The 16,258-nt window shown below is 36.4% G+C and overlaps 1 protein-coding gene across 5 annotated transcripts in view; it reads left to right on the top strand.

Moving 5' to 3' along the window:
• The window catches only part of LRP1B (LDL receptor related protein 1B), a 1,078,540-nt gene extending 1,066,359 nt beyond the window's left edge, over positions 1-12,181 (top strand). For 4 of the 5 annotated variants that reach the window (XM_075829241.1, XM_075829238.1, XM_075829240.1 and 1 more), the window contains 5 exons: positions 2,851-2,927; positions 5,198-5,288; positions 5,592-5,736; positions 9,631-9,729; positions 10,752-12,181. In XM_075829241.1, the coding sequence (XP_075685356.1) occupies positions 2,851-2,927; positions 5,198-5,288; positions 5,592-5,736; positions 9,631-9,729; positions 10,752-10,892 (553 nt within the window). In that variant the 3' untranslated portion in view covers positions 10,893-12,181. The remainder of the gene's footprint in view (positions 1-2,850; positions 2,928-5,197; positions 5,289-5,591; positions 5,737-9,630; positions 9,730-10,751) is intronic. The other variant, XM_075829239.1, reaches the window with a different exon arrangement.
• The last annotated feature ends 4,077 nt before the right edge of the window (positions 12,182-16,258 follow it).

Genomic DNA, 16,258 nt, shown 5'->3' with positions numbered 1-16,258 from the left:
GTAGATGAGATTTCTTGAAATCTCATTTTCTTTGCTGGTACTGTATTACGCTGTGGATTTGTCGCTTGAAAATATCCGCACATAATATGCAACGTGTGCATTCAGCCTTAGTTTTCTGTTATGTTCATTCCCTTTGTTAATTGATTTAAAAAAAACAACAACTATTAACACTTCTTTTTTTTTAAAGCATTCTTACTGTGCAACATTTTTCCACAACTGCCTAAAACGTTTGTTTTTTTTTACTGTATTTTTTGTATTTTTTTTTTTAAATGGCCTAGTTTTTGTTTTTTAAACAAACTGCCTACAGCTTCGTAGTATGGAGCCATTGTGTCTCAGAATCATGGTACAGACTTCATGAACGTGACTTAAGGCAGGAAAGTAACAGCAAAGTCCTAGTATCTAGAACCCTGTGCAAAGAAAGATTCAGTTCACTGCCCAAGCCTTGTATCTAAATAAAGGCAGAATGGCTGGCTGGCACCCTCTCTATATAAACCAGCTCCTGGGGCACATGTTCTGCCAGGTCCAACCTTAGCTACGTCCCTAGCTTATTGGTATATATACTGTAAAAAAATTATTATTATTATTATTTTCTAAATTGAATGTTGTAGTCAAAGGTCAAAAAGTATAATTGTAATACAATTATTTTTTTAACAGACCACTGTTTTTTGGATATTCAGAAAAATATTCATTAAAACATTTGTTTTTTTACTTATTTTTTATGTTTTCTATGAAATCCGATTTCAAAGCAAAGAATAATGGCTCAATCAATCAAATTTGTACTCCGCATATCCCACAACTTCTTGATTAGTTTTGTATGTGTTCACTGATTGTTGATCATTTGTTCAAATGATGAATAAGACTTTGCATTCAGGGGTCAATAACCTTAAAAAAAAAAATAAGGTAGGCAATCAGAAATCCTACTAGCAATCTGCAATGAAATGAAAGTCTAAGGACTGATGTTTGCGCATAAAGCAATCCATTACTTTAGACACTTTGGCTTGCTAACTGTATGGTCCTGGTTCACTAAACATAAGTATGCGCCGTCATTGTATGGAGCATACAACATATTCATTTTTGTGTTAGGGAGGATGAAAATAGGCGTGTTTTTTGTTAGGAGGTCCCCCACTGCCACTACCCCGCCCCCCCCAGGGATCAGCTGTAATCTGTGCGGAAGCCTGGTAACAAGTGTTCAACTACCCTGCAGCGCCACCACAGGAGAAATAAAGCAATGAACAGTGCTGATGGGCTGTACATGTAATGCATGGACATGTCGGGTCCTCCAGAGACAGAGATGCTCTTTGTAGCTAATACTATAGATAGGATATTTGAAAATCAACCCCTTCAAGTCTAGCAAAAAAGTTATTCAAATATGTGTTCTGGGCTTGCACTTGATGATAGTTTGGCAAGATAGACTCATAGAGTTTGGAAAGGATCTTCTGGCTTGAACTAAGGCTGGTTTCAGATTAGCAAAAATTCAAGCGCATCATAGACCTCTATGATGATGATGGTTTGAGTCATTACACCTACGATCAGGCTGGGATTTGCGGCCATATTATGCTAGTCTGAAACCGGTCATAGTTCAGAGACCAAACCAAATCAGTGACCCAATCCTTGCAGGGGTATTATCCTTATCAAGTTAGAGCAGCAACATTTGGTAATTGTGTTTTATTTACTTACAGAGATAGACATTTTTAGGTTTGGTCGTTGCAGCCATTTTTATAAATTGACAACAGGAAGTGCAGCCATATTGGTTGTCATCTGAATTTGTTTCTCAGAAACTGATGACCAATTATCATTTTTTTCAGCTTGTTCTATCAATGACAAAGCAAATGTTTTATCATCAGTTTCTAAGAAGCCAATTCAAACAGGACACTCAATATGTCTGCACCGCTTGTTGTCCCTATTCCTAAAATTACTGCCAGAACCCGAAAAATGCCATTAATCTCTGTAAGCAATAGAAACATAAATTACCCAACTTTGACTGCTACTCTGATATACGGACAGTTTTATGTTTTGGGTGGAAATCCAATTTACTAAATATGTAATCCAGGACATATCAGATCAGTGCCAAGTTGTGGAGATGCTGCTGGAATAGGCAAGGAGGGCTCAACCAAATTGGTGCAGCACAAGAGAAGTCTTTATGTCATGAGAGAACTGGCTATAAAAATGGAAAAAGCCATCTTGGAATTGTAGAGAAATCTGTGCAGAGAGCGTTCAGTAATCTTATGTTAACTTGAGACCAAGCAATGTGGTGAAAGACTTAGCAGTTAAGAAGCATACCTTTAAAGGTGTTGAATGAGAGAAGAAAAGGTGTTGTTGTTTTTTTCAGAGACCACACCACTCTTGTCTATTGACTGGGTTTGATATTGCAGCTTAACCCTATTCAAGTAAACAGAGCTGAGCTGCAATACCGGAGGCAACCCATAATCTAGAGTGGCGCTGTTTATAAACAGACCATTTTTTCTAATCTTTTACAACGCCTTTAAATCCAAAAGGTCATTGGGTAATAATTCTTCTCTTCAACATCAATGACTGCCAATGGTGGGGTTGCAGTCAATGCATAATATAGAAGATGACAGACTGGCGAGCCAAAAATATTCACAGTAGTGACTGCAATCCTTTTTCCATTCCGGCTTATTTCAGAGGTGGAAGTGAAAGTTAATGATTGGACATTAATATTATCTGATTCCACATTTTGCAAAAGTTTGAAACAAATCTACTTAAACAAAAGCATTTTTTTTTTATGCATAAATGTCGGAATTTCAGCTTGTCGGTTTTATGACTTTTTAGCAGGTTAGTTAGCGAACAGCTGGCATCCATTAATTTCACTGTTTAATTGGATCTTTGTAGATGTTCAGCCAACTGGTCAGGAAAGCAGTGTGAGAGGCCGGCTCCCAAGAGCAGTAAGTCTGACAATGCCGGTTCAAGTAAGTATCCTAAATTAGCATCCACAATTACTGCAAACGTATTGTTGAACTGCACGTTTAATGTGGACAAGTTCTTGACTTATAAGTAATTATTACTAAGAAGTTGTAGGTAAAGTGGAGTGAAAAAAATGATTTTAGACTTTTTTTGCTGTTAGGACCATATCCGTGTAGAAGATTATTCTTTCCCATCTATGGCCGGATGCAGACGGCTGTTATGCGGCAAAATGTAATTGTCTGCCTTACGGCCGCAATACCTGGACCTCTCACTTAGGCCAAATTCAGATGAACGTCACACGGACGCATATATTTCAATGGAGCCCATAAAAAAACAGGACAAGTCCTATTTTCATCCGTTTTCACAGATCCCTCAATAGACTCGAGTCTGTGACGGATCCGTAAAAACATGAAAAACAGCCGTTTTTTACATCCGAGTTTACACTCATTCGTGTAAATAAAGCTTTAGGTCTCATGCACACGATCGTAGCTGTGTGCACGGCCCGTGATTGCGGCACGGATGGCATGAGCCCATAGAAATGAATAGGCCCCCAATTCACCCGCAGATTTGCAGGTCAATTACAGCTGGCAAAAACATGTTTGTGTGCATAAGGCCTTAAACTGGACTTAGACCACCATAGAACCCTATGAATCATTAGGTCCAACTCAGTTGAACGACAGGAAGTCAGGGTATTGTGGCCATAATATGGATGTTAAAATTGTCCTCCTGAACCTAGCTTTATCAGCCTCATTTGCTGATCGTGGCGTCTGATCACAATAGAAGAATGGGGCCAAAGCCTGTGCAGAGTACTGCAACAGGGAATGGGGCTGACTTGTGGTACCTGTTCATCACCTGAACTGGAGTGGCGCTGTACAAGGGAAACGTGTGCCACTGACCCTCTTTCTAACACTCAGTGGGGTCCTAATAGTTGGACCCCGCATATCATCATGTCACAGCATACCCTAGCAATATGATTACATGGGAAAACCACTTTAGTCACGTGTAGTATAATATACCGTTCATTTAGAGGAAGTTAAAAAAAAGTTACATCACTTTTTATAATATAATAAAATGTATTTAATCAGGCATCAATGGAACCTGATAGGCACCAGATTATCAGATATTCTGGATTAAACACAGGTTTAAGAAATGTATAACAAACGTAACTCTTAAAGGTAGCGAGCTGAATAAAATAAAATATTATCAAAAAGATGCTACTGTAACTGGAGTCACTTCTGATTTAGACCTCATGCACACGACCGTAGCCGTGTGCACGACCGTGATTTTCGGGTCGGCCGGCTGCGGACTGTCAGCCGCGAGCCGGCCGAAAATCACGGGCAATGCACATGGCCGCGGCCATTATTTTCAATGAGCCCGGACCGCAGAACACGGCCGTAATAAGACAGGTCCGTTCTTTCTGCGGTGCGGGCTCTCGGGCCATGCACGGACCGTAAAACTTACAGCCGTGTGCATGGCCCCATAGAAATGAATGGGGCCACAATTCTCCCGTGCATTTTCGGGGGAATTGCGGCCGCAAAAACACGTTCGTGTGAATGGGGCCTTAGTCCTCTCTGCTTGGTGTTTTGTTTCTGGTCTTAAGAAATTCCACATGGTATTACTGATGAAACTTCTGTGCTTGAAAAAAGTGCCGGATTATCAGCTTTTCTAGATCATCAGATTAAAGTATGAAAGAAATTTCACTGTATATTTTTTTTATTATATATTATGATCTTAATGACACAATAAGACTTGTTTTTATTTCCCTATATTCTAAACAAAAATTTATGCTATCAAAATGTTTCACACACAGAAAATGTATAATATACTTTAAAGTTTGAGCGACTCATTTTGGTCCCTTAGAATAGAGTAATGACACTCCCATTTATTATAGAGTTCTATGTGTGTTTTATAAGCCCAAATTATGATCCGGGTAATATGCCAGAGTGAAAAAAGACATACTTTTAATATGGTGGCCAAGAGAGTTGGTGTCTGGTCTTTGATGTCATGCATTATTTAAGAATGTATAGTACTGTATAAGGGAGTTATGTAATTCAAATGACTTATATGGCACAAGCAAATGAGTACGTTATCCTATGCATAATGTCAGGAGGCAGAAGCTAAAGGCCTACCAATTTTTATTTTACTATTGTTAACGAAATAATGGAGGATGTAACAACTTTCTATTTTTTAGGTTCATGTTCAGTATTTTACAAACTCTATTACATGTCTCTTTGATAAATCATGTGCTAACATTCATTTTTATTTTCCACCTTAGGAAGTATTGCAATTATTGTGCCACTTGTTCTACTGGTGACCCTAATAACAACTTTGGTTATCGGGCTAATACTATGTAAAAGGAGGAGGAGGTAAGTTAAATCTATTCTAGTTTTACCAGGTGACATAAATGAAATCCATTCATCACAATAAGATTAGTTATGATATTTTTTTTATAATCAGGGAGTAGTAATTGGAGTGGTAATTTTAAAATTTGTTTTTATATCCTCAATTATTTGTCAGCATTTTCTCAAATACTCATGTTCCGAGTACCACACTTTCCAAAGCTTGATTAGAGATTTTCTGAACTAGCTTCACACAATAACCTCCCGTAATTGTAACATGGAAGATCTACTGAACATTAATTATAATTTTTTTCAATATAAAAATTGTAGGGCAAAAACAATCAGAAGACAACCAATAATCAATGGGGGAATGAATGTTGAAATTGGAAATCCATCTTATAACATGTATGAGGTGGACCATGACCACAACGATGGAACACTGTTAGACCCAAATTTCATCATAGAACTAGACAAGGTAAAGTAACTTTTTTCTTGACTAATTAACTCTAATTTTATTATTAGCATTCCCGATGTCTTGCACACAGTAATATTTATTATCGAGAAGTGAGTTCACCAAATTATTTTATAGAAGCCATTCTTTGCAGTCTCTTGCTCTAGATAAGAGGCCACACCAAAGAACACTTTGTTTCATTCCACACTTGAAGTCTATTAATATCGAGTTAACTATGGGTTCAAGTTTCTTAAGGACATTTCAAGTTCCAACAATAGCAACTCGGCCAGCCCATACAGTTATTTAGGAGAGGGACAATGAGCCTATTAGACCCATGATCAAAAATGTAAAAATGGGACCTCCTCTTCCTCATGCTAGGTTACGGCGTCCCAAACCTTTCAGAAGAGAAAGGCAGTTAACCGGGACCATTTCCCTTTTGTCTTGGTGACTATAATTGCAGTTCTTGCAAGGCAAGGGTGTCCTGTGCATGCCCATTTATCCATGGGGAGCCTGTGCAGGCTGATCTTACCCATAGGGAGCCCTGTGCAGGCCCATCTTATCCATGGGGAGCCCTGTGCAGGCCCATCTTATCCATGGGGAGCCCTGTGCAGGCCCATCTTATCCATGGGTAAAAGTAGGCCCAGTAGGAAAACAATTATATAAAACCTCCTTTTCATGGTAGGCTATGTCATCACACACATATCTTGAGACTGCTGTACTTGGCTCTTGTTATTTAAGACAGTGACCTACATATGACCCCTTTCCTTCTCCCTTGGCTGGTAATATTGCAGTTCTTATAAGGGTATGAAGCTCAGTGGGTTACCCATCGGGAACAATAAAAGACCAAGCTGAGCATGCACCCTCTTTCAATAGGATCTGCTCAAAGGAAATATTTTTAGAGATGACAATATATCTATATAATCAATGGACATTATAATCATGAAATTTTCAATCTGTTGATGCTTATGTGGATGTTAATGTGGAGATAATCTAAGAGATTAAAACTACTAAACCTTAAAATGATATAAATAAACCAAACGTGAACTTTTTGGAAAACAATACATGTCAATAAAGTTTCAGAAGTTATTTTCTGATTCATTATGTGGCATGGAGTAGGAGCAATCAATTTAATCTCATTGCATTCATATGTATCTTCGCATTACAGTATAGCACATTGACTATACTCATTGGTTTAATTGTATCTGTTTTATGTATAGCTGAAAAACAAAATGCTTACCATTTGGTCAAATGCTGTATGAATATAAAATTTTTATGCCGAGTGTAAAACCTTTTTTTCTTGTCTGGCTTATTTTAAACGATTGCTATTGAAATCTTTTCCCATTATGTGCAGGTATGTTTTGCCCTAGAAATGTTAAGTAAGTAGAAATAAACTGTGGGTTTGGACTAATGGACACAATATCAAAGCAAGGCAAAGAATAACATATTGTACTTTACAGTAATTTAACAATTTTAAATCTAGCTTCTGAACATAAAAGCTTATTCAATATAGCCAGTGATTTATGTTAAAAGCTCAGTGGAGCAAGTTGGCACACACGAAATGTACATATTATCAGCAGTCTAACACTTATCTAAAAATATAATACTTTTCTTTTCTAAATCAGACCTACTGTAGTTCACACTAAAATTGTGGTTAATATTTTTGAAAGTAAGAGAAATTTGGAGAAAAAATCATGGCTACTATGTATTAAAGTGGTTATCCCGGAATCGACAATTATTACCTATCCACAGGATAAGTGATAATTGTCTAAATGCTGGACATCTTAGCGGTGGGGCCACCACCGATTGCCAAAAGGGTGTCCCGAACCCCCCTTCAGTGAGGAGGTGCTATAATGGTGTGGCTATTAAGCATGCGTCTGACACTCCATTCAATGTCTATGGGATGGAAACAGCAAAGCACCACTCCATTCAATTCTCTCCTCACTGTGATCGAGCAGGAAGTGGGGTCAGGACCCTCGTCCTCGTTATCGCTGGGGGTCCCATACCTCTTTCATACACTCCCAAATTGGCACTTTTGGAGAAGTTTAAACAATATGAATCTTTAAAATTTAGTTTAGTCAAAAGATCCTTTCAAATTCTGTGATATTCGTACAGAAGATTAAGTGCAAATTTTGGCACCCCTTCCGATCCTTCAAAATCCATAATTAATAATTATTTTTTTTACAGGACCCAAATTAACGCAACAATTATGATTACAAGATTGGCCAACGAATGCACAAAATCCAATGCTTTATAGGGTTTTTTCAATTAAAATTCTTAAGGCGGATAACTAGTTTAGCAATGCCCAATGTCCTAGCTAATCTGATAGGTGCTGTCCCGCTGATCATGCTAGTGAAAATTGTATCCCAAAAAGATTATTCAAAAAGTTTTGAGCTTTTTTTCTAAATATGCACATTAGGCTATACTAGACACGTGGGCATCCACACCAGCGATTCTCCTGAGGTGGAGCTGCCTCACAGCCTCTGACACCGTCCCATCAGCATGAAGCTGCTTCACACAGAGTGAGAGGCTGAGGCTGGAGGGAAGGGGGAATCACTTCAAATAGCCATATCTCGGGCTCTAGTTCTGGTGGCATATGAAAGAGGAGATTCCAATCTCTCATATGGTACCAGAACCACTGGAGGATAGCAGTTCTATCTGTGAAACAACCGGAGATATCACCAGTTGAAAACACAGTTGGGAATGGAAGCTGTATACTATATGATCATTCTATGTTGCTGGGCAGGGAAGGGGAGAAGCTGTATGCTGATTCGACAGCATCCTACAGAAAACATTATACCTCCCAGAGTGAAAAGAATGAGTAACCTCCCATTTGGCAAGTATGGTCAAATTAGCATATTTAGAAAAATGCTCATAACTTTGCAAATAAAAAACGTTTTTGAAAAAAAATCACACTGTAGTTATCAGCATCAGAGCACCTATTAGATTAGTTAGGAGATAGGGAATTAATAAACTGGTAACAGAGCCTCTTTAACATTGACTTTACCTTAAGGACAAAATCTACTGTATAGATCTAGTTCTTCCACTACATATGTATCTACTATTCAATACAAAGAAGCACTCTGGTTAAAACTAATCAACTGTATTATGCCTAGTGCAGGACTAGAGATTGTAGAACACTAGAGTGAAATACTGTGTCATGCTCCGCCTCCTTAGGCCCTACACTAGGCATAACAGAGTTTTGCTCGGAGTGTTCTGTTAAAATTTCCAGATTTTGATTGTTATTCAAAAACGTATCTTTCATTATTCTTGTAGCAATGAAAGGACTTTGGCCGCTACATGGACGAACTTCAAAAATTATCCTCTTAAAGGGGTAGTACACTGTTACAAATGTAATTTTTTTTTTTTTGCATACTCCAACACATAGGCATGTCTGGAATGTACACACAACTCTCTTATTTATTAAAATACCATGCTATCCCTTTTTTTTTTCTAGTACTGAAAGGGATGTAGTCTTTGTTTGTGATAACCTGAATCCTACATTTATATTTAATGACAAAATATTTGACATATGTAAAAAAAAAAAATTTCCATTCAAATAAAAAATAAATAACCCCAGTAAATTAAATGTATGATTTACAGCATTGTAGACATGTTTACATATAAGCGGAGTACCCCATTAACAGGGCATTTATTTAGAGGTGAGACTTCAGTAGCTTTTTTACTGCTCATATTGTAGTAAATTGATATTGGTACCAGGCTCTTTTCTTAACCACAGTGTTACAAAATCTGTGTATTTTGCAATGAAACTCGTCAAATTAAGTTTTCTGGTAAAAAATAAGTTAGTATTTGGTAATTTTGTACAGAAAAAAAATAGATTTTATTCTGAATCAATATGAATTCTTCATTAGAAGGGATTCATAAGCTTCTCTTACTAACATATTTATTATTTACATACAGTCCAGGTTCATAGCGGGTGGGCCTGCGGCTTTCAAACTGGCCCATACTGCACCGCCTATCTACCTAAATTCAGATCTGAAAGGACCACTAGCACCAGGGGTGAGAAGAATATCACCTGCTATCGATACATTTCCATTGCATGATTCATTTGATTTATTTTTTTCTCTTAAATTAATTTTTACAACTTCATCTGGAACAGTCAGTGTTTGACTTGTCTGTGTTTGTGCGTTATTTTTTGGTGATATTTTCTTTATATGTGCACCCTGCCAATCTGATAAGCTGCTTATCTTGTATCTGGATATTGTGCCATGCAATTGCCATAGGAATTTATTTAGGTCTTATATAGAAAATAAGCTTACCTTTTCTGCTGTGTTTTGGCTATATCATCAATAATGACCAGTAGGTCATTTGTGGGAAAAAAAAATGTCTGCTCCATTCCATTGACGACCTAAAAATAGGGTGGCTTGCTGCTGATCTCATCGGCCCTGTTGTGAATGAGCCACATTAATGTGTGAGGCCAAGCAGTGAGTATAGACCTTATACAATAGGAAATGGAGTCCCTTTTACAGAACTATAGGTAGGCACGTGCCACTGTATGTGGCCACGTGAGCATTTCACTATAATATTGCCACCATTTTGCATATGAATCCAGTAGAAAAACTTATATGAGCACCATATTATGGATCCATAATACAGCCATCCGCATGTGCCTGTATATAAATACTGTATACATTGTATGCCCGCATGTAAAACGATGTTAAAAAATGTCATGTTGCAGGATAAAAAATTCTCTTGGTGACCGTACAGAGCAATCTTTGCTGTGATGCATTGGAGAAATGTAGTGTCTACGCAATATACTGTGTGTACAAACATATAATCTCATAAATGCTTTGTGTTATTATCCATAATATTATAGCATCTAAGCTGTGTTAGGGGTGTGTCTGTCAACGTAGTGCTGACAGATTCCAAGTAATAGCCAGCAGAATTTAATGTTATATAATTCAAGGTTGGCGCAAGAGCAGCAAACCATGTTTTATCATACATGCAGATTATAATTGGGATTTACATGTGATTACTATGGTATTTACCTTACCGTTCTTTCTGTATCCATTGTCTCACAGCCAACAAATTATTCCAACCCAGTTTATGCAAAGCTTTTTGTGGACGGACACAATTGTCGGAATTCCTTAATCAGCGTAGAAGAAAGACGAGAACTTCTTCCAAAGAAAATTGAAAATGCTATCCGGGAGACTGTGGCTTAATACCTGCCGTTCCGTTACCTTTTATACTCTGTATAAATGTATAAAATATTACTTTTCTATGTACCAACAGTATTATAATTGTTATGTCATCAGCATTACCTCTTTTTTCATTTTCTTTGTTTTGCTGATGACTAGACTGACCATTTGTATGGTATTTTTATGAAAAATAAACTGCACTACAGTACGATTTAAAAACTATAAATGCTGCTGTTATAGGAAATCATTTTATTTGTTACAACTTAAAAGGACACACTATTCCTTTATAGAGGACAATGAGAAATCCATTTTATATGAACTTTTTTAGGTTCAATACTATCTTTTCATTAAAAAGTATAAACAACGGGAACTTTGTTCTACATTGGTTTGAATTGTGATATTCTGAGCCGGGCACAATTGTGTCCAATGGAAATCCAGTCTTTTTGTGGGATCGGAGATCTTAAATCTGGATTCTTATAGTAAAGTAGACGAGTACACTTGGGGCGTCAACCATCATTTATCTACACATACAGTACAAATCCAGAGTGTCTATTAGTCTTGCTTTAGAATAGTACACAAATAATACAGTTCTGCAAAGAGGAATCAGCAAGAATGGAGCCTAAGTTGAAGTTTTTGGAAAGAAGCAAACTAATATGCCCCAATAATGAGAGGGGATTGGTCAGTCATAGATGTCAAAGATCTTGTCATGCTGCTCGTAAGAGACTGGAACGGCATACCCGCTTATTTACAACAATATTTTTCAAGGATTTCAGATCCTCAATTCCTATTGCTAGTAAAAGCCGTATGCAAAGGGCTTGTAAGGAGGCACATGGAGTCGGTGATCCCGTACTACAGAGTCGTAGGCATTCCTTCTGCCTTCGTATTGTACTGTATTACGGAGATATTCTACCTTAGAAGCAATGTTTTTAGGAGAGAATCAACCCTTAATGCAGTGTCCAATGGAGCATGCTATGATTTATTTTTAGAAATGGAGGCATACGAATGTACAGTAGGGCGCCATAGAAGATGGGTGCTATATTATGGCTCCATAGATCTCAGAAATTGCGCGGAGCCGTAATACACGCTTGTGCATACGGACTAATATTGATCTTCGATGCTTGCCTAAAATTTTCTTTATCTGATACTGGATTTTTACAGATAATTTGCAAGTGATACAGTATTTTATAATATATGCATTTTCGTTATAAGAGCTTAGTATGTATTCTTTAACCTTTCAATATTTCCGTGCCAGAGTTCTTCGAGGACTTGAAATTTATTTAATTTACGAAAGAGAAGAGGCTTTAAATTAGAACAATTATTTCAAAAATACATCCTTCGTTTAGCAAAAAAATAATATATTATATATACCTTGTAACTGTTCATAAAAAGAATTACTATATATTAAAATAGTATTAATTTATAAACAAAATCTAAAGATGGAATACTTAATTATGAGCGTGTTCACACTTGTATTTTTTCTTTTTGTATTTTTTTGTGTATATGTTTAGATTATTTTATTTTCAAACAGTTTTTTTGGGGGGAATCTGGTTCTATTTTAGGCTTCTTTGTTTTAATTTTTTTCTTTATAAAAATCTGTCCACAGATCCAATGAATTTCTATACGGCTTAAACTAATGACAATGTGCATCAGTCAAAAATTAAAAGGGAAACAAATACACCTTGTGGACCCATGCTGAGTTTTTCGGGATCCTGTAAAGTTTTCCTCACATGTTGCATTTTTGCTGTATTTTCTACACTGTTTCTGCCATGGTTTCTTGCACATTTGTTTGGAAAGATTCCAGTAAAAACATTTGTCATATTTTATAAAAATAAATGTGTTAGATATTCGGCAAAAATGCTCACGTGTGACCATGCCATAAAGAGAAGGACTATTTGAACTGATGCTATGAATGAGATCCCTCATATAATTTATTTATGGGTTTTTTTCATGAAACACATGTAAAAAACTAAAAAAAAACATAAAAAAAAAAAATACTTGTGTGAACATAGCCTTACCAAATTTTCTGGTGAAGGTGTGTTATATTAACACAGCTCGGCCTGCTGGGAGACATGAAAGGCTTTTCTCAGTGTTTCTATTAATAGTGACAGTGATTTAAAATATAAACTATTAACTTTCATCACAACAATTCTCATCATCCACCGCAACAATCATGGAGTTTGAATGTACTTATTATAATAGATTCTATCTTTGAAACTTCTCCAGAAAACAGCGCCACTCTCGTCCATATGCTGTGTCTGGTATTGCAATGTACACTTGAACGAGGATGAGCTGCAACGCCAGATACAGCCCATGGACAAGAGTGGCGCTATTTTTCTGATACTGGATAACCTGTTTAAAGTTGTTTTCCAGCCACTAAAAATGTATGGCTTATCCTCAGGATAGGGCATCAATAGCTAGTGGATCATGGTCCGACTCCCGGGACCCCCGCCGTTGAGCTATTTTGAAGAGACCGCAACGCTCGTACGATTGCTTCTTCCCCTTCAGTTCTTCTTGCTCACTGTAAATCATCGACACACATTTGATTCACAGGTATTGCAGCTATTTTCCCCTATTGAAGTGAAGAGGAGAAAAGGCTGCAATACCTGTCAATCGGCGCTAAATGCGTGTCGACGATTCACAGTACGCAAGAAGAAATGAAAGGGAAGGAGCTCTGCGGCCCCTTAAAAACAGCTGATCGGCGGGGGTCCTGGGAGACGGACCCCGACATCAGCTATTAATGGCCTATCCTGAGGATAGGCCATCAATTTTTAGTGGCTGGAAAACCTCTTTAAATGTTCCCTTTACCACCTAATTAAAAGGTCACCTGGTTCTAATTAAAGGGGCTGTCGTACTAATATAGTCATTTTAGTTCAATAGATCTAGTGATACTAATAGTTACTGTATTTTAGTCACTGAAAACTTTCAGAATTTTTAAACACTTCTAGAATACCAAATGACACTACTTAGTTATAACCACGGTCACTAATGTACATGTTCATCTACTGTGGCTGAATCCAGTGGTAGAGCATGGGCAGCATGGAGCTGATAAAAAGTTGAGAAAAAAATTTGATACAAACTGAATTGTTTTTTAAAGAAAATAGTGGGAAAACACCTTTAGGCTAGATTTCACAGGGGCGCGTTGGACATCTCGGATGTGAAAAACGGCCATTTTTCACGTCCGAGGTGCATCCGTGCTCAGCGCTGCGGGACGCGATGTCTCGCATCTACAATAGACTAGAGTCTATGGAGGGATGCGTGAAGCGTGAAAAAATAGGACATGTCCTATTTTCTCACGGACCATTCACACGGTCCGTTGAAACAATGGCCGTGTGAACGGCCACATTGAATTATATAGGTCCGTGTGAACGGCCGTTGTTTCACACGTTCGTGAGAATAAGGCGGTGTTTTTGATCCAAAATTAAAATGCCCCAATAATAAAAAAAGAGTGTCCAGACGTGTCAAGATCGCCCTTATGTATGAAAGAGATATAGGACTGTCCCATATGTGTGATATTTATGAAAACGGTAGGACAAATCACATTGACCGTATTCTTTGATATTTTTTTTTTCATATCCTGTATCCAGGATGTATCTCAATATCAGATAAATTCACAGACTCTTTACTGAAGAAATATATATATTTTTGGTGGTTTAGTACTAAAGCTTATTTATATCCCCTCTAAAAAGTAGAAGGAAGAATAATATATGTTAAAAACATCAATAAAATGTTTATTATATATTTTTATAGCCAAATAATTATTGTTATTGACTAAAGATGTGGGACTGGATTCCACGGATATATTGAAACGGAGCAGTATCGGACAGTCTGCCATGAATCCATTTTTTTAAATAACTCTAAAAATCAATAATGGGAAATGTCTGTGCTTAAAATAAAGAAAATCTTATATAGAACTTTTTGAAAACACGGAACTCATCTTTTTAGTTCACTTTTGGGCGACGGAGGCCTAAAACACACTGTCTGAAAATGCTTGTTACTTTGTGGAACATTTATGAATAATATTAAGTCATACGGTATATCCCAAAATTGTTACAAAGAGCTTAGTTTTTAATTCTGGAGGACCCAAAACACCCATCAATTACAAAAAACTTATATTGATTTCAATCAGCTCCATGTAATGCTTAACTTTTCCTGCGGTGGAGCTTGCAGGGAATTTAAACATTTACTGCCTGGCTGTCCCACAGATTATATCAGATCGCCTGTGATCAGCTAATTTTTAACAAAAAATATTGTAAAGAGCGGACAACCCCTTTAATTAATTTCAAAGTTTTATGTATTGTGTTTTTTTTTATGTCATAATAAAGGACACATTTTCAAATTGTTACATTTTATATACTGCGAGACAAAATTAAATTCTTTGGTCAGAAGCATGGACACAGTTGCATATTTCCTAAATATACAATATTTATATACAGTAGTAGTTTTTGAAAGACACAAAATATGCAGTTATAATTGAATCCAACAAAACAGGGCTTATAACTATTTTTTTTTTCATAACCAAATAGATCAATTGTGTATATAAAATTTCTTCTTTGTACAAGTACGACAAAAAAAAAAAAAAAATTGGGAAAAAAATGTTTTTAAAAATTTTATGTTGTACAATGTGCATGCAAACTACCTATTTATAAAACCTGCCATATTGAGGCCTTTTTGAAATATTGATTTGTGTAACATTTGTGCAAATTTGCTTGAAAAAAAAATGTTCTGCATATAAAAACTTTTTTTTGTTGAATTATATCTATATCTTTTACTAGTCATTTTGACTATGACAGTCATTTTATCTATTTTAGGATTTGTTGCATAATTTCTAAACAAAAATGATTGACTGAAGTATTTATTCCAAGGTGCATCTACAGTTACAAGTAACAAATGGATGGATCTTAAGAAGAACGTGACTTTGACCATAATAACAAAGAAATACTGACAATCAAATTCATCTTTATTTTTACCGGGGGGGGGGGGGGGGTACTGGGGGTTCAACCATCAGAAAGAAGTTGAAGAATTTTTGTGCTCATGGTATCTTCAATAGTGAAAGGATTTCCTTGTATTATGCTCATTAAAAAAAAAAAATACTTTTTTAATTATTATTTTTTTCCGAAAATCAAATGTTGCTATTGGTGGATTTTATACTAATATTTCAAAACACATTTTGTGCCATTAAAGTGGTTTTTACAAGTTTATTGTGTAGCCAAACTGAATGAGTCAGTGCTTGTATTCCTTGAAACGCGAAAAGAGTAAAAAAATCAATTATATATATATATATATACTGTATATATATATACATATATATAGATATACACATGTATATATATATATATATATATATATATATATATATATATGTGTATATCTATCTATATATATATATATAT

The sequence above is a fragment of the Rhinoderma darwinii genome, chromosome 6 (assembly GCF_050947455.1).
Source record: "Rhinoderma darwinii isolate aRhiDar2 chromosome 6, aRhiDar2.hap1, whole genome shotgun sequence".
NCBI lineage: Eukaryota > Metazoa > Chordata > Amphibia > Anura > Rhinodermatidae > Rhinoderma > Rhinoderma darwinii.
Note: the sequence above shows the minus strand (reverse complement) of the source record. Positions and strands in the feature narration are given on the sequence as shown.